The sequence below is a fragment of the Telopea speciosissima genome, chromosome 8, assembly GCF_018873765.1.
Source record: "Telopea speciosissima isolate NSW1024214 ecotype Mountain lineage chromosome 8, Tspe_v1, whole genome shotgun sequence".
Lineage (NCBI taxonomy): Eukaryota > Viridiplantae > Streptophyta > Magnoliopsida > Proteales > Proteaceae > Telopea > Telopea speciosissima.
In genome coordinates this window covers 62068313-62096075 of record NC_057923.1, presented here as the reverse complement: position 1 = coordinate 62096075, position 27763 = coordinate 62068313, and the positions used below count along the sequence as shown (strand labels likewise).

General features: G+C 40.5%; 2 protein-coding genes and 1 non-coding gene across 3 annotated transcripts; 1 reads left to right on the top strand and 2 right to left on the bottom strand.

Moving 5' to 3' along the window:
• Nucleotides 1–3283: 3283 nt before the first annotated feature.
• On the bottom strand, nucleotides 3284–10361 carry LOC122670359 (DEAD-box ATP-dependent RNA helicase 24-like). The gene is made up of 5 exons (XM_043867201.1): nucleotides 9580–10361; nucleotides 5369–6597; nucleotides 4297–4339; nucleotides 3617–4022; nucleotides 3284–3524 (listed from the first exon to the last, which is right to left on the bottom strand). The coding sequence occupies exons 1-5, from the start codon at nucleotides 10184–10186 to the stop codon at nucleotides 3473–3475; spliced, it is 2337 nt and encodes a 778-aa protein (XP_043723136.1). The 5' UTR covers nucleotides 10187–10361; the 3' UTR covers nucleotides 3284–3472.
• Nucleotides 10362–16173: 5812 nt separating this feature from the next.
• TRNAN-GUU lies at nucleotides 16174–16245 on the top strand. The gene has a single exon. It is a non-coding gene; the product is annotated as a tRNA-Asn (tRNA).
• A 42-nt stretch (nucleotides 16246–16287) lies between these two features.
• Nucleotides 16288–19752, bottom strand: LOC122670575. The gene is made up of 4 exons (XM_043867515.1): nucleotides 19701–19752; nucleotides 17266–19162; nucleotides 17039–17157; nucleotides 16288–16893 (listed from the first exon to the last, which is right to left on the bottom strand). The coding sequence occupies exons 2-4, from the start codon at nucleotides 18890–18892 to the stop codon at nucleotides 16405–16407; spliced, it is 2235 nt and encodes a 744-aa protein (XP_043723450.1). The 5' UTR covers nucleotides 18893–19162; nucleotides 19701–19752; the 3' UTR covers nucleotides 16288–16404.
• Between the last annotated feature and the right edge of the window lie 8011 nt (nucleotides 19753–27763).

Here is a 27763-nt window from a genome sequence, read left to right as displayed (position 1 = left end):
TGAAAATGGAAAAAAAAAAATTATAACAAGATGCATCCTTAATTGTTTGCAAAAGACTACATCTCGATCTCAAGAAAATGATGAGTTTCCAAATGAAAGTTTGAAATCCACGAGAAAAGTTTTATGACACAAAACTTCTTTTTTTTCCTCTTCTTTTTTTTTTTTTTTGGGGGGGTGGGGGGGGGGGGATGTTGGAGTTACTTTTTATCAGCAATCTCTTCCGGGCAACTATACTAAACCTGCAAGGCTACTAATAATTGTGACGATGAACTCCATCTGTGTTGATTTTAAAGTATTGGGTAGTGCGGTCTCTGGGATGGCTTCTGTTGCTGCTTTATTCTGACCGGGTTGAAGTGGATGACTTGTAAGGAAGATGGAAGATGGTCGGGTGACCACGAGGTTAACCTGTGGTAACTCTGATGGTTAAGTCAGAATCGAGCAACGATCAATATTCAATGAAATAAGGTTAGGGTCATAAAGTTTCTATCTGCTTCTATCAGATACTATTTCTTATATAGTTCGGGTCGGTTTGCCTTACAATCCGACTGAGTGGATGGTGAACTGTAATAGTCGACGGAGCTAGGTCGGTCTTCTCAAGTCGAGATATTATAAGTGCATTGATGATAAGGGCCCACTTGATCGTACAATGTCAGAGGACCTTGTACTTGTATCGACACTTGTATGAGTATATTTTTATGTATATCAGCTTCTTTTCTTTGTTGGAATTTATGGAGCTCAACGAATTGATCTTGTATTTGGTAGAAAGAAATAAACCTCCATCAAGGTGATTAGAAAAGCTTGACAGAGAGTATAAGGAGTTTTCTGAAGCTTTGGTCAGCTACACAGCTCCCAGTCCTAATCCACCACCTCCAAATGAATCTCCTTCAACCACTTCAATACTTTAAACTCAACACAGATGCATCACAGGCTGGAAACAAAAGTGGAAGTGGATTGGTTATTCGTAACTCGAGAGATTTCCTATATCAGCAGCTTCTGAACCACAAGCTTCACCTCGATACTTCAAAAAGAGGCTGTTTCAGTTGGGCTGGTTTCGTTCAGTGCGTTTCGGAAGGCATAAATGATCTGCTATTCGAATCGGATGATGGAGATCTGATTTCGATCATAATATCTGACAGGAATCCCAATCCAGTGGAGGTGATAAACGTTATCCATGACATAAAATACCTTACATCGTGTTTGCTTTCGCCATATTTTTATTGAGATTAACAACGTTGCTGACTCTTTGGCACAGAAGACATTGTCCTTACGAGTGTAAGATTCCTTGGCTTAGTTCCACACCATAGCTATGATATTTGTAATTCGGATATCATGTGTTTCTCACTCTAATAAATAGTTCTCTTGCCAAAAAAAAAAACTCTACAATCAAACAGCAGTATCATCTGATGACAATTGCTCTATCATCGTTTCAATTTAGCGTACATTTTGAGGTCGTAATCCTTTCAGCTTAGAAAACCACGTCAGTTACAACATGGCCTTCTGCAACTTCAATTGACAAGGGAAAATTTTTCTTTCTCCATGTGAAAAGTTCACCCATGTATTTATCTAGACCGGATCATGGCCTTGTACAAGTAACGTCAAAGGCCTTCCACGACCACTCACATGGAATCCCCTTCCTGTGGATCTTATAAAGGATTCCATGTGACTGGCCTGGGGCCTTGGACGGTACTTCTACAAGGACATGATCCGCACTCGTATTTACCATCACATTATCGTCCTCACCCCCTTCCCTTATGTGTTGGAGGTCCAAAGCTTCCCTAACTGTTCTCAAACATCCATTCAAATGCAATGATGGCTATCAGTTCCTCCTTCACCGTCAACCTAATTGATATCTTGATCTGTTTTTTAGCTAACGAAGGTGTGTTGGAGGTCCAAAGCGCCCCCCTACTGTTCTCAAACGTCCATCCAGATACACTGATTACCATCGGTTCCTCCTTCACCATCAACCCACTTGATATCTTGCTCTGTTTTTTGCTAGCGAAGGTGACCGGACGTTCAGCCCGACTAGTCCCCAGAGCATGCATACACCCCCTACACACGTGCATCGGGTCAGCATTGGATCCCATGAGAATCATAGAAGTCGTATGGCTGGCTCCGAAGGGCTAAGGAGAGTCAAACTCAGGATGCACGTCGATTTAGGCACGCGTCCTTGCCAATTGATATTTCAATTCTTATTCTTGGTTCGGTTTGGTTCGTTTTGTTTTCTACATTTTGTATCTTGAACTGAATAACCAAAACTGAATCGATCGACCAAAAAAACAGTAAATGTCAGAAATAAAAGAAGGTTAAAATCAGAGAGAAGTCAATTTTACGTGTTAAGCATTCCTGGGAAGTAGGGAAGTCCGGATTTTGGACTCCTGCATACTCACCAAAAAAGCCTCTACCAAATGGTTAGGAAGGGTACTTCGGACATGAACATAAAGAGTCATAATAAACGTAAGGATTATTTGTGAAGAGAGAAATCTGTCACAATTTAGCAAAAATGAGTGTCCCATGGAGTAGAGGACCACTCATCCCACTGAGTTATGTTTCAACCCATACAAACCAGTAGGGGTCAAAACAAACCCTAAACATTAGAGGCAGAGCCAGGTGGATCAAAATTACAGCAACTTTGGCATGGTTTCCTAGTCCAAGCACGGATAAGCACGGATAACCGACTGCAAGGTGCAAGCTTACTTGATAGTTGACACTACAACCAAGATCAGGTGTGAAATTCAAAAATCATTCTAAGGGAAAAGGCTGCACACTGCCCGCATACTGCAAGCTAGCATCCGCAGTGGCTCTCTCTTCCCCCATTTGAAATGACCCCTCTGTCCCTCCTGTATGATGATGCCCCATCCTCTGCCCCCATTGGTACCGCCCCCGGGCAGTGTGCCTATCCCTAACAAACAAATTCTGCTCCAAGTCAATTGTGTAGGACAACCAAAATCTACATGCTTCCGTTAATGTCAAAGTTCTGTTCACTCTGACCAAGGCATGATCAATAGCAAATTCGTACATGCCAAACAAAGTGAACCAAATTTCAGCAAACCAACAAATACGGAATTGAGTTCAGGGAGAGATCAAATGACCCTTTCTGGATGGAAAATGTTTACGGAAGGGGGAAATAATGGAAGAAAAAAAAGGCGGGCGGGGGAGGAAGGGGTGACGGAAGCATGAGTATTTTAGATGAACCACAACCCATCCACCTTGGATGTTGCACAGACAAATTTAGAGGTAAAAGGGGAATAAAAAAGGAGAACTCTAAATTTTTAAAAAGGAATAAAAATAAATAAATTATATAATCTAAAAACACAAAGAATTGTGTAAGCAATTTAGGGCCTATATTTAAAGATCTATCAAGCAGGAAAAAAAGGCTAAGGTAAGAATAATAATACATACACAGGTGGTGCAAAAATCTTGTAGATGAGAACTTAATCATGGAAGGAAAGCAGTTCTCATCTCCCATGTAGATTTATCGATCCCAACCAGACGGCCTTCGCCTTTCCCTAGGCCTATCTCTAGAGCTGCAAATTTTGGAAATAATAAAAGAATTTTCAGCATACTCAACTGCAGTAGAGTGAAAAGTTATAAAACTAACTGAATTCAGAAAGCTAACCTTTCAGAATTTTTCTGATTTCTATTTTCTCTGGAATTTGCAGCAGCGGTAGCAAATGTTGGAGCGGGATTCAATGAACTTGTTGGCTGTGTTCTACTTATGTCTCCACCAATTGAACCACCAGAAACAAAACCAGGTAACATTGGCCTCTTGTTTGCATATGCATTGGGATTGCTATTTGTACCCTGGCTCTGAGGATCATATGATGCAGCTACAAAGCTGCTTCTGAACTGTGCCATCATCCCTGTTTTCAGCGAATTAACAGCAACAGATCGACTTTGAACTGACGGAGAAGATGTATTTCCTGATCCTGGTTCATATCCAATACCCAAGCCAAAATCCACACCACGCACCCCTCGCCCACTGCCACCACCTCCCTTTCCCCTTCCCCCTGCCTTTTTCCCACCTGTCCAAGAAAATATATATCTTGAAAAAGATGATCAAGTATTTAATTAAATGAAATCTGGAAAATATTGACTAGAATTTGATCATTCCCTTTTTATATTTCATGGGTTTTCTCCTTCCCATAAAAGGGGGAAAAATATGACAGGAACCATAGAAACCAAAGAGAATTTAAGAAAACAAGATCATGAGGGAATGGTTTCTACAACCCAACAGATGTAATGTCCATTATACAATCAATAGGGGCCAGATTATTGCAAGGATAGAATAACTCATACCAGATCCTTTCCTCGCATCGCGTTTCGACCTGAATCTTCCATCCTAAAGATTGCACAAAAAATGCCAAAGAATAAGCACAATGTCCCTATACATCAAAAAATACAAGGACTGATCCCCCACCCCAACCCCCACTTCAAACTGCTAATAACTCACGTCCCCTGAGAGGAGAAAGTTCTCCGGCACTTACAAGCTTGGAAGGATATGGTCCACCGTGTATGGGATTTTTCCACCTTTTTTTTCTCCATTTTTTTTAAGTGTGATATTTCCCTTGTTTTTCAAAGGCCCCTCTTTTTCAAACAGTTCCAAACAGATTTGACCTTTTGACAGAATCTCCAAAGCAATATATTGCCACGTGGAGAAATCAAATTGGTCTGAATTAAACCAAGGTTACAAGAAAATTTGGAGAACATATCCACAGATTTTGAGCCCTACCTAAACTTCCACATGGCAACTATGCCAGACTGACACTCAGCTTTGTATTTGTTAGAAATCCACTCCTCCGACCCCCAACGCCCATGGAAAAAAGGAAAATAGACCGAAGCATAAGATAGCCTCTATTCTGAAATTACTAGGAATACATTATGTTGGAAGCAAATGTTGAGACTTGACTTTCAAAATAGACAAATAAAGACTAAAGCATAAGATAAGGGGAACAGAGAACATCATCAGTTTCACAATAAGGAGCCTTGCACACCCAAAATGAATATCCCGACTCATAAGTTCTTCAGAATGAAGATAATGAAATCTAATGTACCCACAGGGCAGGGATAGGACTATTGGAAAGGGGGTGACGTCTTCAGCAGGTGCCATCATTCAACCACTTTCACCTAGAATATGTAAACCAGGAAAGAGGTGATCCAATAAGGAGATCAGGGCCATTGACGCTAAATGTTTTAACTTTGGCCTTCACCATTTAGTATTTAAGCACACCGTCAGCATAACTAATTTATATTTGTTGCAACATCTCTCAAAATGGGATTAGGTGGAAAGGTAAGTACACTTCCACACATGAACAAGACCCCCTCCCCCCTAAAAAAGAAAAGACAAGAAAAAAAAAAAAAAGGACCTCACCTTCATAGCAAGATCCATCAGTTCCATAGAGACATTCTGACCAGCAGCAATCAAACTGTTTACCAACTCACCAGCAAAGCGAGCCTCTTTCTGTGTGATAAGAGTGTATGCAGTCCCATCCTTCTCTCCTGCACGACCAGTTCTTCCAATACGATGGACATGCATGTCCATATCTTTTGCAATATCGAAATTTACAACCGACTTAATAGACTTGATGTCAAGTCCACGAGCAGCAACATCAGTTGCAACCAATACATGGTATATCCCAGATTTAAATTTTTGTAAAATGTCCATTCTAGAAGCCTGATCTTTATCACCATGGAGAGCTGCTACTTTAAAACCCTTCTCAAGTAATTGTGATTCAACCCCATCAGCTGTAGCCTTTTTTGAAGAAAATACTAGAACATCCCCATCATCAATCATCGCAGGAAGTTTCTCAACAAGCCAAGGCATCTTCTCAGCATCAGAAGGAATTACTTGGACAACTTGTGTAATATCTTCGTTGGCCATTCCTACCTCACCTACTGTAACCCTTACAGGATCGCTGAGAATTTCCCTAGCTAACTTTTCAACTCTGCGTGGCATTGTCGCTGAAAAGAGTAAGGTCTGACGGTCTGGTCTAATCTGACCAACAATCGATCTTATTTGTGGCTCAAAACCAAGATCAAACATTCGATCAGCCTCATCAAGAACTAGGTAAGTTGCTCTCAACATCGTTAGTGCTTTCATCTTCAGCATGTCTATCAATCTCCCAGGAGTAGCAACAACAATCTCACAACCTGCCTTAAGTTCCTTAAATTGATCAAGTTTTGACATTCCACCATAAACAGCAGATACACGTATCCCATGAGATTTTGCAAATTTCTTGGACTCTAAATATATTTGATGTGCTAATTCTCTGGTAGGTGCACATATCACTCCAATTGGACCCTCTTCCTTCTCAAGTTCAGGCTGGTCCATGATGTGCACTATCATAGGAAGCACAAAAGCAGCAGTTTTTCCTGAACCAGTTTTTGCAATACCAATGATGTCTCTCCCAGAAAGCACAATTGGAAAAGCCTGACACTGTATTGGTGTTGGCTTCTCGTACCCTTGCTTCATTATAGCACTCATCAGCTGGGATGAAAATCCACAATCTTCGAATGTCTTAACAGGTCTCGGTACATCAAACCCTGAAACTCGTATAGCCACACTTTTTCGATAATCAGCAACATCCTGCTCACTCATCCCTGGAGAGGAAAAGAAAAATACGTGTTAGCCATCAAAATTTAAATCTATATCATTAAAAAAATCTGTGTATTTGAAGGACTACAAGATATGATGATCAGGAGACAGAGCTATGCATAGAATAGGTCACTCATTCCTTGCATTGAAACAGCTTTTTTTGGTTGGTGGGGGTGGCTATATAGATAGAGATTCAATAATTGATTAGTTAAATCCTAAATCTCGGATAGGATCCAAGGTCAGGGTGCAACTCAGACCAAAATTTGAACTACATTGGACTGGGCTTCATGCTGAGCCCTATCAAAAATTTAAGTTGCACCTCCACCACTACAATCAAAAGAAAGGAGTGACTCGATAGAAATCCCAAGAACCCCAAATGATCAACTCTAGGTACCCTCAAATCAGTGATCCCTCACATGGCGTCAATACTGGATGATCCCCAGGGACCATTCAAAAGAGAACTTTGACTCCACTTGTGAAAGAGGTATAAGAATGTAATTAAAGATGATGTTCCCATCAAATCTGGGCCGAAACTGAAAACCAGATATAAGCGGAGGGGGGGGGGGGAAGCAAAGGGGGAAGAAAAAATAAATGAAATTTTCAAAGTCTTAAAAAGAATAAGGAAAGGAAAGGATGGAAAAAAGAAAGAAACAGGAGGTAGGGAGGGAGAGAGAATTATAACTACCATTGTACAAAACAAATACGTAATTAAACTGAGGGGAAATTTCCTAGATCCATTAGATAACAAAAAGATTTACAATATTGGTAGATGTTATCATGTTGGAAAGATTTATTAAATCATCATATGAGTAAAAAAAAAGTTAAATAAACGCCTAAAATACCCCCAGCATCATTCTCTCTCTTCCCACGGTTTTGGTTTCTTATTCAGTCTTTTTATTTTTTTTGTTGAAGTGGCCCTTCTTACTTCCTCCGATAAAAGAGCACCTCCTCAACTACTCCCTCCTCCCTCCCCATTCCCTTGCAACCCTGCCCCACCCTCCTCCCTGCAACCAGCCCCACATCAAGACCTCCGCCACTGCCATCCACCCCCTCCCTCTCCCGCTCTCACTAAATTTTCCTCCCTCAATTACAAAAACTTACTGTGCAAGAATATGGTAAGAAATGTTAAGGCTGCGGCTTACCTACCTTGGTTTAGTTGAATAACAACAACAAACTCAGCCTTATCCCAACTTAATGGGGTCCGCTACATGGATCCAAACAAAGAAAGTAGGTAAAACTGAGGACTAGACAAAATAAGGGAATGAAGAGATAGAAAAAGAGGGAAGGGAAATGAAATGAGAAGTGAAAATTGGAAAAAGACAAATGAATGATGTAAAAAAAAAAAAGAAAAAGTGAAAGATAAAAGTAAGAGGAAAGAGGCACAGCCCAGCAAGTCAGGAGAATCTCAGCTAAACCTTGGTTTAGTAGAAACCCGCCAGTAATGGACTTCATTAAACTTTGATTTGGTGGGTTGTCTGTGACAGCGTTGCAGCAAAAACCCTCAAACTAAAAGTGACAGGTTTTTTAACTTCTGAGAGGAAAAACCTTTAAAATTCCATTTACAATGGAAGGGAAAGGTGGGTAAAGGACCAGAGTCACCAGACCAAAGGTAGAGGGCTGGTGGTAGTAGGCTAAGTAGCTTCCAAAGGTTGGGGATTGGGGAAGGGGTGCCAAAGAGAAATGCAGTGGCAGTCTCGGGCCTCGCTGAGTGTTCCTTTCATAAATGTAAGGGTGTGTTTTTTGGTAATTCAATTTTTACGATATCCCTGTTGGCAGGTCCGGTTGCAGGGAGGAGTGTGGGGCGGGGCTGCAGCTTGAACTTAGAGATTCCTCCTTGTCCGATTTCCTCTATAATTTTGGTAGGCTTTTGTTTTCCTACCTTTAATTCTTCACATAAACCCCTCTTTTTAATGAATTTTTAGGAGGAAAATGATTTGGCAAGGGGCGAGGGGTTGCAAACAAGAGAAAAGACACAGATAGGGAGGGAGAAAAACTGAGCGAGAGCAGGAGAGGGAGGGAGGGTATGAATCGCGGTGGTGGTGGAGGTGGTGATGCGGGCCAATTTGCAAGGAGGGAGTGGTTGTAAATTTGTTCCTTCATCGGAGGAAGGAGGAGAAGAAGAAAAAGGAAGAAGGGTGAAGCCCACTTCAATAAAAAAAAAATATAATATTTGAATAAAGAAACAAAAAAACTAGGAAGAGAGAGGACGCTGAGGGGTATTTTAGGTTGTTTCTTTATCTTTTTTTACTCATATGGGGATTTGGTAAATCTTTTCAACATGGTAATTTGTGATTGTAAAACATAATTTACAACTACCTATTGTAATCTTTTTGCTATTTGGTAGATCTAGGCAATTTCCCCTTAAACTGATATCCTAGTGTTTCTGCAGAAGCAGATGAAAACTTTAAAGAAAACCAATGCTTCCTAATACTCTATTTTGTTAGTCTGAGAAAAAGGGTCCCTAAGCTCAAAAGGATCACTAGGCAGGGCTCCATGTTTTCAATTTGACATCTTCATTGTGCATAGTCCATTGTGCTTGGCCTCACTTTTGGTTCTCCCATAAGTCTCACATAATACAATGAAGTTCTACTGTTCTATGACATAGGCCTGACTTTTAACAGATCAAAGTTTCTGATACAAGAATCAAATATATTATTAGACCCTTGATCAACCAGTCTATTTCTAGTAAAATACTGTGAATGATCTGTAAAGAAGTTTCTATCGAAGAAAAATATCTATAGAGGAGTTTGTGCGTACACAGACAAAAGCATATTAAGACTTCATCACTTCACTTTCTAATTTCCCCAAATTATACTGTTATTCAGCAAAAAGCAGATGAGGATGAAGTCTAGACAAAATTTTTGAAATTTATTGAGTCCATTATCGTTCTAAGAAGTGGGCGAATTAACAGAAAGAACGTAAAGGATATAACATCAAAGTTTAGTGTCTATGGAACGCTTAGAAAGCGAAGGAATCTTGAAACCGACCTGAAATGGAAGCTTTCTCTTCGTAAAAGTCCTTGTTAAATGGCTCGTAATCAATAGAACTATGATCCAAGGCCGGAATCGGCTCAATCTTCTTCTTATCGATAACCAATGGATTATCATCTGAATCATACTCAATCATCCCGGCATCAACCGCCTTCGCTGCAGCATAAACCTCCTCATCCGAATCATAACCAGCATGAAGAACCTCAGAAGCGAGAGTCAGCCCAACATCCTTCTTTGCCCTCAAGAAGCTCTCCATGGGATCGTCGTCTTCGTCATCCCTGTACTTCTCTGGTTTATCTTTTGCCTTGGGAGGAGGCGCTGACTTCATTTCCTCTTGGATTCCTTCCATAAATGCATCGAGAGGATCAATCTCTCCATCATCATCATCACCACCACCGCCAGTTTGATCCTCAGGAGCATCCCTACTCCTGTCTCTCTCGTCATATTCAATGTTGTCGAGGTCGTGATCTTCATAGTTGTCATGACTACCGGGACGTGACGACGGAGGAACATAGAGTCTCGGCGGAGCCTGGGGTTGCTCGAAATTGTAGGTCGCTTGCCTGTTGATGCCGAATCCTTCGAAGCCGAATTTCCTCTTCGACATATTTGATTTAACGCAAGTAAACAGAACCCTAGTTCATCAACCAGATCACTTAGATACTTCCTATCCCTCCCTCGAGCATACTTTACTTCTAGGGTTTAAGGAGGTGAAGAACAGAGAAGCGAAAAACCAGCTTCAAATTCTTCGTTAATCTTCTCTATTGGCGTTTCTGAGAGAAAGAGAGAAAGGGAGACTGATTTTTCTCCGCCGTATGTACCCGAGTCCACAGTCCAGCTTGGAAGGTCGCGTAGGATCGGTATCAGTACACGGCGGTACAGCGCAGACTATTATCCTCTATTCTTCTCCAATCCCTTAAGTGTAGCAGTGCCGCAGTGCTAGGTGGAGATGTCGACACCTGACAGATGTCGCATCCAACCTTTCATATCAACCATTGGATGCGATAGTTGTCAGGTGTCAACATCTTCACCTAGCACTCCGGAACTGCCACACTTTAAAGAATTGGAAAGGATAATTTTCTGTTGAGTGCCCCCAATGGTGTCACCCTCTAATTTGCTACACACTGGCGATGGGCCTAAGTCAGATTGAGCTCCTCTCCAGGGAGCCCAGCACGCCCAGGGGGCATCCAGCCTTTGGGTTGTGTTGCACACATCCCTAGGTTGCATCGAGATGTATGCGGCAGAGCCCAACCCTTGGATACCCCCTGGGCGTGCCCTGGGCACGGAACTCCATGGAGAGGAGTTGGATCCATCTTTCTCTCAAAAGACAAATAGCATTAAGCAAACAAAGAAGAATATGCATCATGCACATAACACTTTCAATCAATACTTTTTCCAAATATTCGTACTTAAAATAATTAATCATATTTAAAGTTTAAACCATCAGATAATAAAATGAAAAGATCTCGTAGTTAATTTTACTTGTTTCTCTGTATTGACCAATCTACAACCTGGTAGTCAATCCAAACTCTACATTTCCCATCCTTGTCTATCCAATGCACATCCTGTCTCTGTAGTCCTTTGGTCATAACTATCACCATAGATTATAACAAGTTGATCCACAAGTGATAATCGTTGGTAGAAACATAACCTGAAAGCAACAATGTGCATGATATAGGCTTGATATTCATGAATCACCACCACTGCCGTCACCACCTCCACCACAAAATAGAAAAAATTCTTTTCTTAATATGCAATCTATATATGTTTCGTTTTTTGTTTTTTTTTTTTTTCTAGTTGTAGAAACAACTTTTTTCTAGTTTTACCATACATCATTTGTTGATACAAAATTACTCCAAAATCACAGAAATACCAAAAACTGTTTCTAACTCATAAACTTATTGGAACAGAAACGTTGCCATACAAGTAGTCCATGACCCATTGGATTGTGTCAATTATGGGATTGAGGAATCGGATCGAGTGATTTGCCTGATTCGCTTGATTCTTAGCAACTCTCCATAGCATCTTTTGGATTGGTCAGACTCGATCCACAACTAAACCCGTGTCCCTGACATTGGTGATAGCAATTCCTCTCTCAAGGCACTCATCCAAGTTGAAGTCATCAACACCAAGGATTAAAAATTGTGATCGGATCAGTCTTGTACTAGTATGACGACGAATAGAGCTGATTGGAGGGCCAAGATCTATGTGGTCGATTCCATTTAATTTGTTTTAGACTGTTTTGTAACCGTGGTTGTTGTGTTCCCTTTCTTTTAGTCTTATTATTAATTCTTGCTCTGAGTAAGAATCCGTATAGCCGACCCCATTTGGTTAGGATAAGGCTGAGTGATTGTTTGTTTGTTAGATTGGATCGGTCAAAATTGGCCAATCCTGATTTAGGCTGATCTGGCTTGTCCGATTTCTATACAGAAACTAGGGTTAGAGCATTGAAACACCGATTCCAGGGCTGGTCTAAGCTCGGGACCAATCCGGATCTTAATTCAGTGTTTTAAATCTTGGTCAACATTGATGTTGGTGTCATATCAGCTGATCCATACTTGCCATTTCAGAATGGATGATCCCTGACCCATTTTAGTTGATCTGGAATGAAATGGAATGGAATCGAATCAAAATCTACTGAACCCAACTCAGATCTTGATTCCTTGCTTTAAAAACTTGATTCAAGATTGATGCGGTTAAGCACTTAAGCATATGGTTTTTAAAAACTTGAATATCGAGATCCCAATTGGAATCAATCAAGATCGTTAAAAATCGGCTCGAATTGACCAAAATATGCCCAAACCCATGTTTTTGTCCTAAGAATTGGATCAAATTGAATCAACCAATTTGGATTGGAATCGACTGTGACCAATCCCATTCTAGCCAATACAACACGACCGATTCTAAGGTTTTTGGGATTGATTCTGGACTATCAGAATCTGAATCAGTTCGACCGATTTTAAAATCCTTAGTATAGGGAGGGAAGACAATGGAGATTTCAAAATTGACAGTGGGAAGACCTATGTAGATTGTAAAACTGAGCGTGGAGGAAAAAGATCTTGTGCAACCGTAGCGGGAGCTGCACGCCTGCACCTATGCAGCACCGCTAAACAACAGCAAAAACAGGGGCAAGGTAGTCATTTCACATGTGGGGCCCAGGTCCTCCCCCCTGTATTTGGGGTGGTTTTCGTGTTGCACATGTGCAACTCCCGCCACGGCTGCACAAGAGCCAAGTCCGGGCGTGGATGGCCAAGAATTGTTGGATGGACATGAATGCCTTCTCCCACAGCTTCACAAGTTTGAGTCTCTTCGATAACTTACTAGGGAATTAAGGAGAGGGAGTACGAAGAAGCAGAACCTGAGATAGCTCCTGATGGAACTCCATTATTTGTTGTTGTGCTTCTACACTAGCAACACTGCCGCTGCCACCGCCACCCGAAGTTGGGGAAGTTGTCATTGGTAAGACGTGAGAGATCAAAATAAGAAACACCCCTCTCAGATGAGAAGGAAGAAAGAGGAAGACCCCACCTACATTAGGGTCTAGTGTCTATCAAGTATCAATATATGATGACTCCAATAGAGAATTGATCAAACCATAAGAGCATGTATCAAGTTATAGTCCAAGGAAGATGTTAAGCACTTTGGTCTGCCCGGTTAAACGAAAATTCATTTTTTTATCGATGTTTTCACAGATAATGGATACTATTGTGCAAAAAGACATCATAAGCCATGATTGCTGCTGAAACAAAATAAAAAGAAAAAACTTACCTCCATGGTAAGCATTGCAAAACATCGCAAGGAAAGCAAACTAGAAGAAAAACTAAGGCTGCGTTTGGCATGCATTTTGGGAGTGCATTCGAGGTTGATTTTGCATTCTCAAATGATAAAATTAGTTGTTTTTATCACCCAAAAATGTGAAATCGACCTAGAATGCACAATGTAAGACTTATCTAATCTTATCAATTGTTATAATTTTTTTTATCGAATAAATCATGAATGCTTGTAGGACTAAAGAGATCTCATTGAAAATTTACAACAACTTACCAAACAAAGGCTAAGAGGGGGGGGGGGGGGGAAAAATACAAGTATGACTGGCATAACCAAGAATGCATACCAAACACAGCCTAAGATTAAGGGTTAATAAAACATATGCACATGCAAACCCTAAAACTATATGAAATGTTAGTACTGTTACTATCCCACCCCATGACTTTCACTTTGATATGTGTTCTGACTGCCCAGCTCTCAGGATCATCCAATAATCTTTTTTCATGTCTGTTTCAAACTATCTAATGGGAAGGGGTGGTTGGGTTGTTTATATCATCCAACATTGTATTTTCATGGCTGTTTCAAACTATCAATGTTTACAAGAAACGTAGAACTCCTGCAAAGGCTGCAGGGAGCTTTAGAACAGGGATGCGAAGAGATAGACGTCTAGACTGATATTGGAGATTTTTGTAGATGGTTTGTTGATGACCATCTAATACATTGGCCTTGAGAAGTTTTTCCAGTTTTGTTGCAGATATTTATTTGTTTGAATCTTTCTAGTATTACCAGGTAGTTTATTTAGCATAGGTACATGATTTACAGGTTAGGAGTCCTATTACTAATGGGTGTACTGTTAACAACTTTTAGTTAATCTAAACCCCCATTCTCCATTCAGTCTGCTCTCTTTAATGGAAACTCACATCCTTCATCTTCCTCCCCTACAGAAACCAGCCAGTACCTCTGACCCCAATCTGTTCTATCTACTGAAACCTCCATTCTCCACTTACCACCTCTGCCGGCAGTAAACTCTGCAAATCAGTTTCCCCTTTCTGGATCCAGACAAAGACCCAGATGAGGACCTTGTTCTTGATGAGGAAATGGAGGAGCATAACTCTCAACTTTGGCAAAATACTTTGGTGGGCTACATATTGGAAAGAAGAGCTTATCGGAAACAGGCCGCTTCTGAGGCCCTGTTTTGAAAGACACTATCTAGCATCAAATCCATTACTGCCAATAGACCTAATCTTGATTTACAATGAACTATAATCATCTTGGATTCATGATAGAAGGGAAGACCTGTATTTACCACCTGTAAATCTCTGATTGGCAACTTCAGTGGAAATTATGGATTAATGAAGGAATCTTTATTAGTTTCTCAATCCAAGGGATAGTGCAATTGAGAAAAAGCCCTTCTTGGGAGACAAAAATGGTGGTTAATTAGTTGCAATGAATAAACATCTGGTACCTAGATGGTTATGCTTAAGGGATGGTTAATATGATCTCAACTGGCAGCAAAGGTGGTCTTCTGTAATGCACCAAATTAAAAGTATCTTATTCCCTAGAGATTTCTTGACTTGATATGGAATCAGAGGTGGTAACTAATGCAAGAAATCAGAGCAGCTTCTTAGACCATCCAAATGTTTCAACACCAAGGCAGTGCATACTAAAACACCAAACCTTTGGCTGCAAGGCCACTTTCAGGAACAAAATCTCAGTGAACATCCCGACACACACACACACACACACAGGGGATCTGAAGTCATGTGAATGGATTGAGCCTTTGGCTTTCACTCTAAAGTATGGTCCATGTTGAGTAGCAGATGCAAAACTCATTAATTGTGATAAGAACAAATCCAGTGAGACAACCAAAAGTGGCAGGAAGAAAACAGCTGATGATCAAAAGCTAACAAGTCAATGCAATGAAATCACCAAAAGCACAGGCATATTGTGCAGCATCTGATTAGCCAACCCATGGTTTTCACAGCGCCTAGGCAACCCAAGGTGTTGGAGGGCCGCCTAAGCGCTTAGGCGACAAGGAGCCACCTAGGCATTTGCCTACGTGCCCTAGGCACTCCAGTGTTCTTTTTATGGGAAGGGGTTTGCTGCCCGGTCGTATGACCCCAACACCAGCATAAGGGCCAATGACGGGGTGTGTAGGGGCATCCAACAGGAGGGGCATGCGGTCATTTCGCCTCCCTTGTGTGTGGCACATGGGAACGTGACCAGGCAGCAATGATATAATTATGCTTAATTGCTCATATTCTACATCAAGAATCAACACTTTAAGCCACTTCAAGAGACAAGAATCAACATAAAAGCCACATCAATGCAAAATTATATAATTATGCTAAATTGCTAGTAATAACCTAAAATGAAAAAAATAATAATAATAATAATGAACCAAGTATAGGATATAAAGAAGCATATTCATAAAAAAAAAAAACCAATAAACTATAAGGCATAATAACATTTAGAAGCCGAATTATATATAAAACAAAGGGTGTACCCAGTGCACGAGGCTCCTGCCACTGCAGGGTTTGGGGAGGGTCATAATGTACGCAGCCTTACCCCTTCTTTCGCAAAGAGGCTGTTTCCAAACTCGAACCTGTGACCACTTGGTCACAATGGAGCAACCATACCATTGCACGAAGGCCCGTCTTCAATTAAGAAGCAGAATTATAAAGCATGTAAATATGTTAAGTATGTACTATTCTTACCTCTATGATGCCAAAACGAGTTCCTCCAAGCCCTCCATGATATTTCAATTTTCAACCCCTAGTCACTCAATACATACATTGTCAATGAGTAACACTATAATCCCATTGTTTCTCAGTAGCTCAGTGGTAGAGTGGTCGGCTGTTAACCGATATGTTGTGGGTTTGAATCCTACGTGGGGAGATTTAATTCATTTTAAAAAACTCATAATGGAAAACGTAAAAACAAACCAAAATGCTAAAGTTTAGTAAAATTTTTAAAACAATAAAAATACATCATCAAGAGTCAAGTTAAGTATCAACTATCAAAAAACTCAGAAATCCAAATATAAATTGTTCTTGTTCAATCATAATCATCAAATAAATAGGCATCTAGTTGTTGTGGCAGCCCCATAGAATCAGTTGGCTTCTGACCAAAATCATCATCAACATCTTCATCATCGTTCACATACTCTTCTTCAAATTCTCCTTCATCTGACGACTCTTCTACAACGACCCTCCCCCTACCACGACGTGTATAGCAGATAATGGCACCACTTGTTGATGCTTGAGCCTTCCTTGGTAGATTTCGGCCACCGACCAAAGTAGATGCCCCAACTGCTCTATCAACATCTCCCAATGTGGGGTCATCTCCAGGATGAACTACATTTTCAACTGATTGGCCGATTATCCACTCACTACTCCAATCCAACTCATTAAGAAATAATGGATTATGATTGTTGCCCTTAGCACACCTTTCTTGGAACCTTGCTTGAAGACGACGATTATATTGAACAAAGGCTAGATCATTCAAGTGTTGATGTTCCAGTCGATTCCTTTTCTTGGTGTGAATCTGAAATCATAACCAATATGATATCATCTTTCAGTCATTCTTTTATGATTCCATAAATTATGCAAACCAGAAACATTAAAACAATAAAAGTAAAAACTAATATTTTAAAAATAGATGCGCAAAATAAAAAATACTTAGTACTTACAAACTCAAATGTGCTCCAGTTACGCTCGCAGCCACAAGCGGAGCAACAAAGGCCTAGTATACGCATTGCAACTGCATGAAGCGTAGGGGCTGAAGTTCCATTCGTGTCCCACCACAAGACTATAAAATATAAAATTCTAATTTATAAATATACAAGAAAAAATCAGATACACATGTTCCTCATACAAACAACTAAACAATAAAATGCTTGTTAAAAAAAAAACTTACGAGGATCCAGTGTTTTCCGTTGCCTAATTGCTATTTGCCTCGAAAAACTACCTTTGCATCTTTTGTACATATCACTCTCACACATTATCCTGTCTTGCAAAGTTCCGTCAGGCACCAATCTTGTAATCACATCAATAAAGGCCTCATTTATTTTCCACACTTGGTCACTATATAACGCCTCATCAGCAATGTATTCAAAATACTTGCCAGCATTGAGGCAAAATGCTGTAGCATACAATGGTTGTTCCATCTGACACTCCCACTGTTTATCAACAATTGTTATCACCTTCTTCCATAGGCTTTCCCTGTTCCCAAAATTCTGTTTTATCCTCTTTTTTGCCACTTCCATTGCCACATAAATTTCAGGCATCGCAGGCTTCTCATCAGCAAGTATCAACTTCAAGACAACAAGAATTGGTTGTGATGCTCTAAGGCAATCTCGCACACCATTCCAGAATTTTGTAGCAAGCACCGTATCTTCCACTTTCTTCCCTATCTCTGTCTTAGACAATTTAGACTTATTCCAGTCATCACACACAAACAATCGCATCAAGGCAGAATTATACTTTAACAAGCTTTGGAGTGTCAGGAATGAAGTGGCAAATCTTGTTACTCCAACTCTCACTAGGTCATCCCCATTTGTTCTTGTCTTTATAGCTTCAAGAAGACGAGGGTGCCTGTAGATAAAGCTTGTTATTCTTCTAGCCTTCACTTTTACGGCCCTAAATGCTCTCAAATTGCCTATGTCCTCCAACATATGGTCCAAGCAACGAGCTGCACAAGGAGTCCAATACAACCTACTCCTCTTCTGCAGCAACAATTTACCAGCTGTGACATAATTGGCTACATTGTCCGTAACTATCTGTACAACATTGTCTGCTCCAATTTCTTCAATCTTGCTATCAAGCAACTGAAACAACATATTTGCATCTTGTACTTGATTAGATGCATCTATGGAACCCATAAAGTAAGTACCCTTTGGACAGTTGACGAGGAAATTAATCAAGTGTCTTCCTCTTTCGTCAGTCCACCCATCACACATGACGGTGCATCCATATGTTTTCCAATATTCTTCATATTTCTTCTTGACTTCTTTAGTTCCATCCTTTTCATCATTTAAAAAAGGCACACTCAACTCATAATAAGAAGGAGGCTCAAGTCCTGGCCCAAACTGCCCAATGGCTTCAACCATCTCCTCAAAGCTCCTTGCCTTTGCTGCATTAAATGGGATGCCACAATCATAAAACCATTTTGCAATGTACGAACAAGCTCTCTTTCTTTCTTCATTTGATACGAAGTGTTTCTCTATTGTTGTCCGAGTATGGCCTTCAGCCTGCCCCTCAACAACCACTTCTTTAGGAATCCTCTTGATATAAGCATCTATGGGACCCCTTACCTGTGCATCCATGACAGCTTTATTTCTTTTAGCAGCTGTCCCAAAGTTTGGGACAAGGGTAAATCTTGAAGAAGCTTGGGACTCTCGAGTTGGGGACCTACAGACATTAGACTGCATCTGCTCTCCAGTTTCAAGCTCCGCAGGTAACTCACCTTGGGTGTAACCAACATCATAGTCATTATCAAAAACCTCTCGTTTCCTCTTCCAATTTCGTATTATAGCTTCATGCATCTCTTTAGCAATCTTTGCAGTTGTTTTAAGCACTTGGCTACATCTCCATATCCGCCAACCAAGTGTTGCTTAAGCCTTTTAATTCCTCCCTTGATATCTCTTCCACAAAGCATACATCGAACTAGGTTTTTGTCTGCAACATCAGGCCAGTATCCATACTTCCATCCAGGATCTTTTGATTTGGCCTTCCTACTTGGATCTTTGCTTGGATCATACGCTGTAGTGCTAGTAGAACCACTAACACTAGAATCCATTTTATATTTGTATAAACTACACAAACACATACACTTTCCAATTAGCAAAGCAATACAGAATAACACAGAATACACTAAAGGAGCATGAAAATAAGCATTCCAGTATGAGTAACCGGTTCTACACATGATAGGGTAGAAAGAAAAAGTTCAATAACAAACAATACACCAAAAGCACTTCTGCACTTCATCCACCCAGTTCTAGTTTGATAAATATATTAGGCATTAATTCAATCCTTTTATATATCTATGGCTTGTTATATTTCAGTCACAAAAGGTTGACTGAAATATAGTTTCATGATTCAATGCATCCAATAATCCAGGGGAAAAACATTTTCCAAATAAACCTCTAGGACTGCATATTCAAATAATCACTTAACCAGATTTAACATCAATTAATTGCAACATGTAATCATATATCCCAAAAAGAAAAATAATTGCAAGTAGCCAATGAGTAATTAGCTACTTATCAGACAAAGAAAACAGCAAACAGAAATATTAGACAAAGGAAACAGAAATATTAGACAAAGGAAACAGAAATATAAGTTTGTAAGTACCTTCTTCTGCTAGCAACCAGAAGCTAAACAACCCAACTTTATCAGACAAAGAAAACAGAAACAAATCAAACGATCCTTCCCTGATATCAGACAAAGAAAACAGAAAACAAAATTACAGAAATATTAGCTTCTTGCCTATCCACGAGAACTTCATTTCCATTCCAATTTTTCCTAAACTGAAGCATACCAGAGAAGAAGAGGAGGAGGAAGAAGAAAAAAAAGAAGGGGGGGGGGGGGTGGAGGGAAGAACCGAGAAGAAGAGGTGGGACAATGGTGAGAAGAACCGCGTAGTAGCAGAGGAGGAGAAGGAAGCCCAAAGAAAAAAAAAGGGGAGGAGGGGGGGGGGAGAACCGAGAAGAATAGAAGGATGAGGAGGAAAGGAAAAAAGTGAGGTAGAACAGAGTAGAAGATGAGGAGGAGGAAGAAGAAGAGAAAAAAAAAGTAGTACTTACTGGAAAGATGCCGCCGTATAAAGAGGAAGCTTGCGCCGGAGGAGTTCAGGTTCAAAGGTAGTGTTCGGGTTCTTCAGAGTTCAGACTTAAGAAAGGTAGGGTAAAACGCACAACCACTTTCTTTCTCTCCTAACCCAATAAATATACACAATTATGACATCTACCCATGGCGTTCCGGCGTCCTAAGAGCCAAGGGGACGCCAAGGCGTGCGCTCACCTAGCTTCGAGCGGACGCCTTGACAACTATTCCGGCCCAATCCAGAAACATAGGATTTGCTGATTCCTTCTTGAACTGTTGGCTAGGAGTGTTCTGCTCTGAAAGGATCCTTCAGACATTAACCAATGCTCGAAGCCATACAGTGTATCTATGAAGGATTCTTGAAATTCAAAGCCATTCTCTGCAACAAGATACTGTCAACAGGAGAACAAAATTGGTTCACATTAGTAAGTTGAAAACTTGTATAGCACAAGTTGAAGTTTGTTGAGGCAGACCCTGGAATTGCTTTGGGATCTTGGTTTTGATCTAAGGCCACCATCTATATATCCTCCACAACTGGTTTTATATGACAGCAAGCTCACAGTCCTTCCATCCCAGCAAATCTTCCAAATCCACTGTGTTTCACACCACCAAATGGCAGGGACTGAAACATGAATCAGAGCCATCAGTGCAATGGGATTACTAAGAGGGTGCAAGCACAGTTCCAGAAAAAAGCAGCTGCCACAGGGATGCTAGAAAAGAAGGATGACCAATTATGACAACTATTTATACTTTATCATCAAAAAAAAAGAATGATTAATTACACTTAGGGGGAGTGGAATTGGTTAAATGTCATCAAAACCTTTCATTTTCATGGCACTTCATCCCACAAAAGTCTCTTATTGGATTTGCCTTGGATCTAATCAGTGCCATATTTGCATTAAAATTACATGATATTCTTCTTAATTTTCTTCACTCCAAGGAGGGGAGGAAATTCTCTTTTTTAGAGGTTACATGACATTGTTGAATGTGTAGGCTCACTAGCAAGGACCTTACCACTAAAAAAACTAGTGAAAATTTCAAACATCAGACAAAGCAATTGTAGAGTAACTGAATAAACCAGACACATGTAAGTTGAAGCAAAGTCATTGACTACAGCAACTCCACAGTGCATCTGCGAGGATATTTCTTAGCATGACACCTCATGGGGTCATGGAAATCTTATCTCCAACTGTGCATTACCATCTATATCTCCTTGTATTTATCCTTTCTATCCTTGTATTTATTTGTTTCCTTGTATATAGGAATAGTTATAGGATTAGATTGATTTTATCTCTTGTATATATTACACTCCATAGATCAATGGAAATACACAACCGAGATTGCTATTGCAACTCAAATTAATTGTCTTCTTATCATGGTATCATTCGTCCAGGATTCTTGATCGATTCTGGTGTTTTTTTATGGCTACCGTCGGTGCTTCAGATTCCTCCACTATGCAGGCTTCGGCCACCTTGCCGATGTCTTCTCCTTATTTTCTCCATTCGAGTGATCAACCTAGATCCGATTCCTCTAGTGCCTCTGGGTCTCTTCCCCGCCATGTTGTTGCCGCTACCACTGCTGTCGTTCCCTCTTCCGCTCCATCTCTCATGACGGATTAGATTCAGCAGCTCCTTAGCCTAATCCCTTCTGGTAATAATCCATTGGTTAATCTTGCTGGTAAGCATTTCTGTTTCACTACATTGAGCACTTGGATTTTGGACTCTGGTGCTACAGATCATATTGTTTTTGATAAATCTTTATTTTCAACCTTACATATTGCTTCCAATTCTTCTCCTATATCTTTACCTGATGGTTCTACCGCCCCTGTTACCCATTATGGTTGAGTGAATTTATTTCCTAATATTATTCTTGATCATGTCTTACATGTCCCTGCCTTTCGTTTTAATCTACTCTCTATCTCTAAACTCACAACTACTTCCAATTGTTCTGTAATTTTCTTTGCTGCTTCTTGTGGTATCCAGGACCAACAATCGAAGAGGATTATTGCGACGGGTAAGCGCCATGGAGGGCTCTACTTTCTCCAGTCACCACCATCTTCCGCTTTTGTTTCGACTGCTTCACCTGGTGCTCACTTTAATCTCTGGCATTGGCGTCTGGGCCATCCTGGCACCACCACTACAGTTCCCTTGAACCGGTTGAATTCTGATATTACTTTTTCCAATAAGTGCATTTGCACCATTTGTCCTTTGGCTAAACAAGTTAGATTGCCTTTTTCTTTAAGTACAATTACAACTTCTTCTTGTTTTGATTTAATTCATTCGGGCATGTGGGGACCCTATCGCACAACTTCTTTATCTGGTGCTCGTTTTTTTCTTACTATTGTTGATGATTATTCTCACAGTACTTGGGTCTATTTGATGTCTTCTAAATCTGATGTGAATGCTCTCATTTTGCCTTTTTTTTGCTCTGGTTGAAACACAATTTCATTCACATATTAAGTGTCTCAGGTCTGATAATGGCAATGAATTTTTTAATCAACTTACCATTTCGTTTTTGGCCTCCAAGGGTGTTATTCATCAATCAAGTTGTGTTTCCACCCCTCAACAAAATGGGGTCGTGGAACGCAAACATCACCATTTACTTGACAGTGCCCGGGCATTATGGTTTCAATCCCATTTGCCCATCCATTTTTGGGGAGAATGCATTCTCATTGTGGCTTATTTAATCAACCGCCTCCCCACGCGTGTGCTCCAAAACAAAACCTATTTTGAAATTTTGCATGGGAAACCTCCCATCCTTTCCCACCTCCGTGTTTTTGGGTGTTTGTGTTTTGGGAAAAATAATTCCGTTCAACATAAGTTTGATAAGTGAGCGTCTCCAGATGTTTTTATGGATTACCCACACGGCCAGAAAGGCTATCGCATTTATGACTTAGTCTCCAAGAAGCTATATGTTTCCCGTGATGTATCCTTCCACAACCATATTTTTCCTTTTTCCCTTTCACAACACCCCATTCCGGGTTCCCCGGTTCTTCCCCTCCCATTGACCCAACCCGATTCTGAGCGTGCTCCATTTCACCCTCCTGAACCCGCTCCTCCAGAGCCGGTTCCCAATAACCCCCCTAAACCCGTTACCCCACCTACCCCTACTCCTACCGAAACTCCTTTACCCGTTTCCCCACCGCCCCCTCCAGTTGAAGTCCCTCTTTGACGCTCCTTACGTACTCACCAGCCTCCACGTCGATTGAAGGACTATGAGTGTTCGCTTACCTTGTCTCAACAATCCTCGCCGAACGTTGATTCAGGTACACCTTACCCTCTTTCTGCATTTTTGAATTATTCCAGATTTTCCCCTCCCCATTTGGCTTTTCTTACCTCCTTAACTAGTGATACAGAACCATCTACCTTTACTGAGGCTATGCGGCACCAAGCCTGGCGTGATGCAATGAAATCAGAAATTGAGGCACTTACTCGGAATCAGACTTGGTCTATTGTCCCTTTACCTACTGGCAAGAAGGCTATTGGATCCAAATGGGTTTATAAAATTAAGAGAAATTCTGATGGATCGGTTGAGCGCTACAAAGCGCGCTTGGTAGCCAAGGGCTACACACAGGTCGAAGGCATCGACTTTCATGACACCTTTGCCCCGGTGGCCAAGTTAGTCACTGTGCATGTTCTTTTAGCAATTGCCACTGTTCGTGGTTGGTCTCTTCAACAAATGGACCTTCATAATGTCTTTCTTCAGGGTGACCTTAATGAAGAAGTTTATATGCTGCCCCCTCCGGGTTATCGGCCAAAGGGGGAGACCTTGGTTTGCCGCCTACACAAATCACTTTATGGGCTCAAGCAGGCCTCTCGTCAATGGTACTCTAAATTCTCCACTGCCCTCTGCGATTTCGGATTTCGTCACTCTGAGTCCGACCATTCCTTATTTTATCTCCATCGTGGTGCGGCTTCGGTGTTCATCATCCTCTATGTTGATGATTTGATTATTATAGGGTAAAAAATCAGCCTGATTGAGGAAGTCAAGGCTATGTTACATGCCCATTTTCACATTAAAGATCTTGGCACCCTCAAGTACTTTCTTGGCATTGAGGTTGCCCGTTCAACCAATGGCCATACCCTCAATCAACGCAAATATACACTTGACATTTTGAAAGATTTTGGCCTTCTTGGTACCCACCCTATGGACACTCCCATGGAACAGAATTTAAAGCTTGACAATGAGTTGGGTACTCTTCTTTCCAATCCATCCTCTTATCGGCGATTGGTGGGTCGTTTGATCTATTTAACAGCTACCCGCCCCGATATCACCCTCGCCGTGAACATCCTAAGTCAGTTCATGCATCAACCCCGGCAGACCCATCTTGATGCCACCCATCGGCTTCTTCGTTACCTGAAGACTACTATTGGGCAAGGTCTTCACTTCTCTTGTAATTCTACACTTGAGTTACGCGCATATTATGACTCTAACTAGGCTAGTTGCTCCATGACTCGGCGCTCCACCACTGGCTATTGCATTTTTTTGGGCGACAGTTTAATCTCATGGAAGACCAAGAAGCAACACACCATCTCTCGATCTTCAACCGAGGCAGAATATCGAGCCATGGCAGTGGCTACTTGTGAGCTTACTTGGTTGAGTTCTCTTCTCCGCGATCTGGGTATCCCACCCACAGTGCATGTGCTTTCATATTGTGACAACCAAGCAGCTCTACACATTGCGGCCAACCCCGTCTTCCATGAACGTACCAAACACATAGAAATTGACTGCCACCTTGTTCGTGAGAAATTCCAACAAGGTCTCATCAAGCCCATGAAGATTACCACCAACACACAATTGGCAGATTTATTAATGAAACCGCTTAGCCGCGATCAGTTTCGTCTTCTATTATCCAAGTTGGGCGTTCAGAATCTCCATGCTCCAACTTGAGGGGGAGTCTTAGCATGACTCCTCATGGGGTCATGGAAATCTTATCTCCAACTGTGCATTACCATCTATATCTCCTTGTATTTATTTGTTTCCTTGTATATAGGAATGGTTATAGGATTAGATTGATTTTATCTCTTGTATATATTACACTCCATAGATCAATGGAAATACACAACCGAGATTGCTATTGCAACTCAAATCAATTGTCTTCTTATCAATATTTCTTCATTAGAACTGAATTTCATTATCAGCATGACTGATCCAAAGATCTGCAGGTCACTCAAGATTATTAGATTAATACATTTAAAAGCTCAGTCAAGAAACCACTAAAAACTTTTGTAGAGATTATAATGGTACCTCTTCCTGCACCAACTTCATTGTATGGTTAACAATCACTAAGACTGTAAGTGGAAAGAAGTGATCAACTACAGCATCTTCACCTAGATTGTCAAAAGCTGCTTTGAATCCTTTCAGCATGCTCTTGCACATGTAGCCACTTATGTCATACTTCCCTGCTAATGGAATGCCTTGCACTGAGATTCTCAGTTTAGAAGGAGAAAACCAATCTTCAGCTCAAGGAAAGGGTTTATCTGCTGCTACCTGCAGAATTTGGAACTTTTTGACCCTATAACTGGTGGTGTTTGAATCATGTTGTGGAATAACTTGAAGATATAATTTCTCTGTGGTCAGCAAAATTGTGGGGAAAGAAAGGAAATATGGGCATATTTGTTATAGACTAAAGCCCTTGTACCTGTGAGCTGTAAACTATGAGGAAATTAAACTTGTGCTTCTCTTGGAAGTTTTCCCATTGTGAGCAGTCAAGGAAATGGAAAATGCATAGAATTGGTTTAATATCAGATTCTAGGTAATGCAAACTGTTGCAGACATACAAGCAAGTTGGCAGAAAAACTTGTATAGAAGTGTCATAAATGTTGGGTATATTTTATAACCCTAATATATGTTCTAATATAAGTCTACTTGAATAAGGAATCAAGCTGTGGTGGGCCCCACTGGATAAAGCCCATCTAACCTAAAACCCTAGTCTTTCCTATAAATACTAGCTGGAGGCAGCAACCGGTTTATTCCAAATTAACTTGATATGTAGGGTGTATTGCTTTAAGCAACCTTGTGCTTAAACCCTAAACCCTAACAAGAAAGGCTAGACTTAGAACACAAGGATTTCACAATTTTGACTACTTGAGCTACAAACATAAAAGTCTTTGAGCACCAGCACAGTTTTGCCCACTTGACTGAAGAGCAACACTAACAACAATCTATGCAACCTGTATGATAAAATAGAAGTGTTTATATGCAAAACAGATTTGTTAATTCTAGAACACTCAATGAATAAGACTTGTAAATAAAGGGAAAATATCATACATGAAGCACATCTATGTATTCACACACAATAAATGCATCTTTTCCTCCAAGCTCTAGAGTAACTGGTATTAGTGTCTTAGAAGCCTTTCTCATTATCTGCAATGGATCCAAATGTTCCTTCTTATCAGCATTGCAAGTGAGGAACAGTTGTAGTAATCTGTTATCCATCAGTAACATTATGGTAGTTATGTTCAAGAGGGTGGGGGATCGCTGCTTGCACATAATAGATAATTATCTACTCCCAAAACACATTTCCTGCTATATGCATGGCAGGTTAGATACGGCTGAAATTTCATGGACTGGAAGCCCAAGTGATATAGAGAGCTTTTAAGTAATGAATCATTTATGCAATGTATCATGAAACAATGGCACCAATCTCAGCAAATGGATGGAATTTCACTTTGGATTTTTTAAGGCCATATATTTGTAGCGATGATTCTTATTCTGTAATCGATCTAAGAGAGGTGTGTACGTGGACTAGCTGCTGTAACCTTATTCTCCATTTATAGTGAAACAAATCGTAGGCAATCTTGTTGAACCACGTAATTTTTTTGTGTGAAGCTGTGTGATTATTGTTTGCACTTTCCATTTGTTTTCTACATTGTTGAGATTCCATATCCTACATTGTTTGTGGTTCGCAGGGTTAACAATAGAATTTCTTCTTGGAAATTTAACTTCCTCTCCTTTGCAAAGCGAAAGGTCTTAATCCAATTTGTACGTGTTGGTTTCAATCCCAACTTATTTAATGTCATAATGTCATGTTTTGATTTTCCACTCAGAATTTGTCGTTAGCTTAATTCTATTTTGTCTCCGCTTTTGAATGGTAACTCGGGGAATTTGATGAAGGTATCTTACATTGCTTGGGATAAAATTTGCACACCCCTTTCCAAAGGTGGTCTGGGACTTCGTATGAGTGAAACCCATAACACTGCCCTATTAAAGCTTGATTGGAAATTAATCTCAGACAAGTCCGCTTTTACGGGCCAGAGTGTTAAAGGCCAAGTGTTTTCCCCAGTCTTCTACATTTGATCCTAAGGTGACTTCTAAGAGGGGTTCTTGAACTTGGAATAGTATTGCCAAATCATTCCATCGTCGAAAAATATTGTATTGTGGATAATTGGAAATGGTACTTACCTATGGATTGATCGGTGGATTCCATCAGTTCCAGGTTTTTCAATTCCTTCCTTTTTTAATGATAACCAGAAAAAGGATTTAGCCAATATGAACTAAAATATTAAAATATAAGAGTGGTTCACAATATCTCTAGCAGTATTAAAAGGGAAAAAGAACGTTGCTTGGTTATGTGGCTCCTGTGCTTAGAA

Coding starts and splice junctions, on each gene's coding strand:
- LOC122670575 (XM_043867515.1), bottom strand. CDS start 18,892: ATGCATGAAGCTATAATACGAAATTGGAAGAGGAAACGAGAGGTTTTT. Junction 17,158..17,265: donor ACGGAAAACACTGGATCCTC/GTAAGTTTTTTT, acceptor TATATTTTATAG/TCTTGTGGTGGGACACGAAT. Junction 16,894..17,038: donor ACTGGAGCACATTTGAGTTT/GTAAGTACTAAG, acceptor TTATGATTTCAG/ATTCACACCAAGAAAAGGAA.
- LOC122670359 (XM_043867201.1), bottom strand. CDS start 10,186: ATGTCGAAGAGGAAATTCGGCTTCGAAGGATTCGGCATCAACAGGCAA. Junction 6,598..9,579: donor AGAGAAAGCTTCCATTTCAG/GTCGGTTTCAAG, acceptor TTTCCTCTCCAG/GGATGAGTGAGCAGGATGTT. Junction 4,340..5,368: donor TGATGGATCTTGCTATGAAG/GTGAGGTCCTTT, acceptor TGCAATCTTTAG/GATGGAAGATTCAGGTCGAA.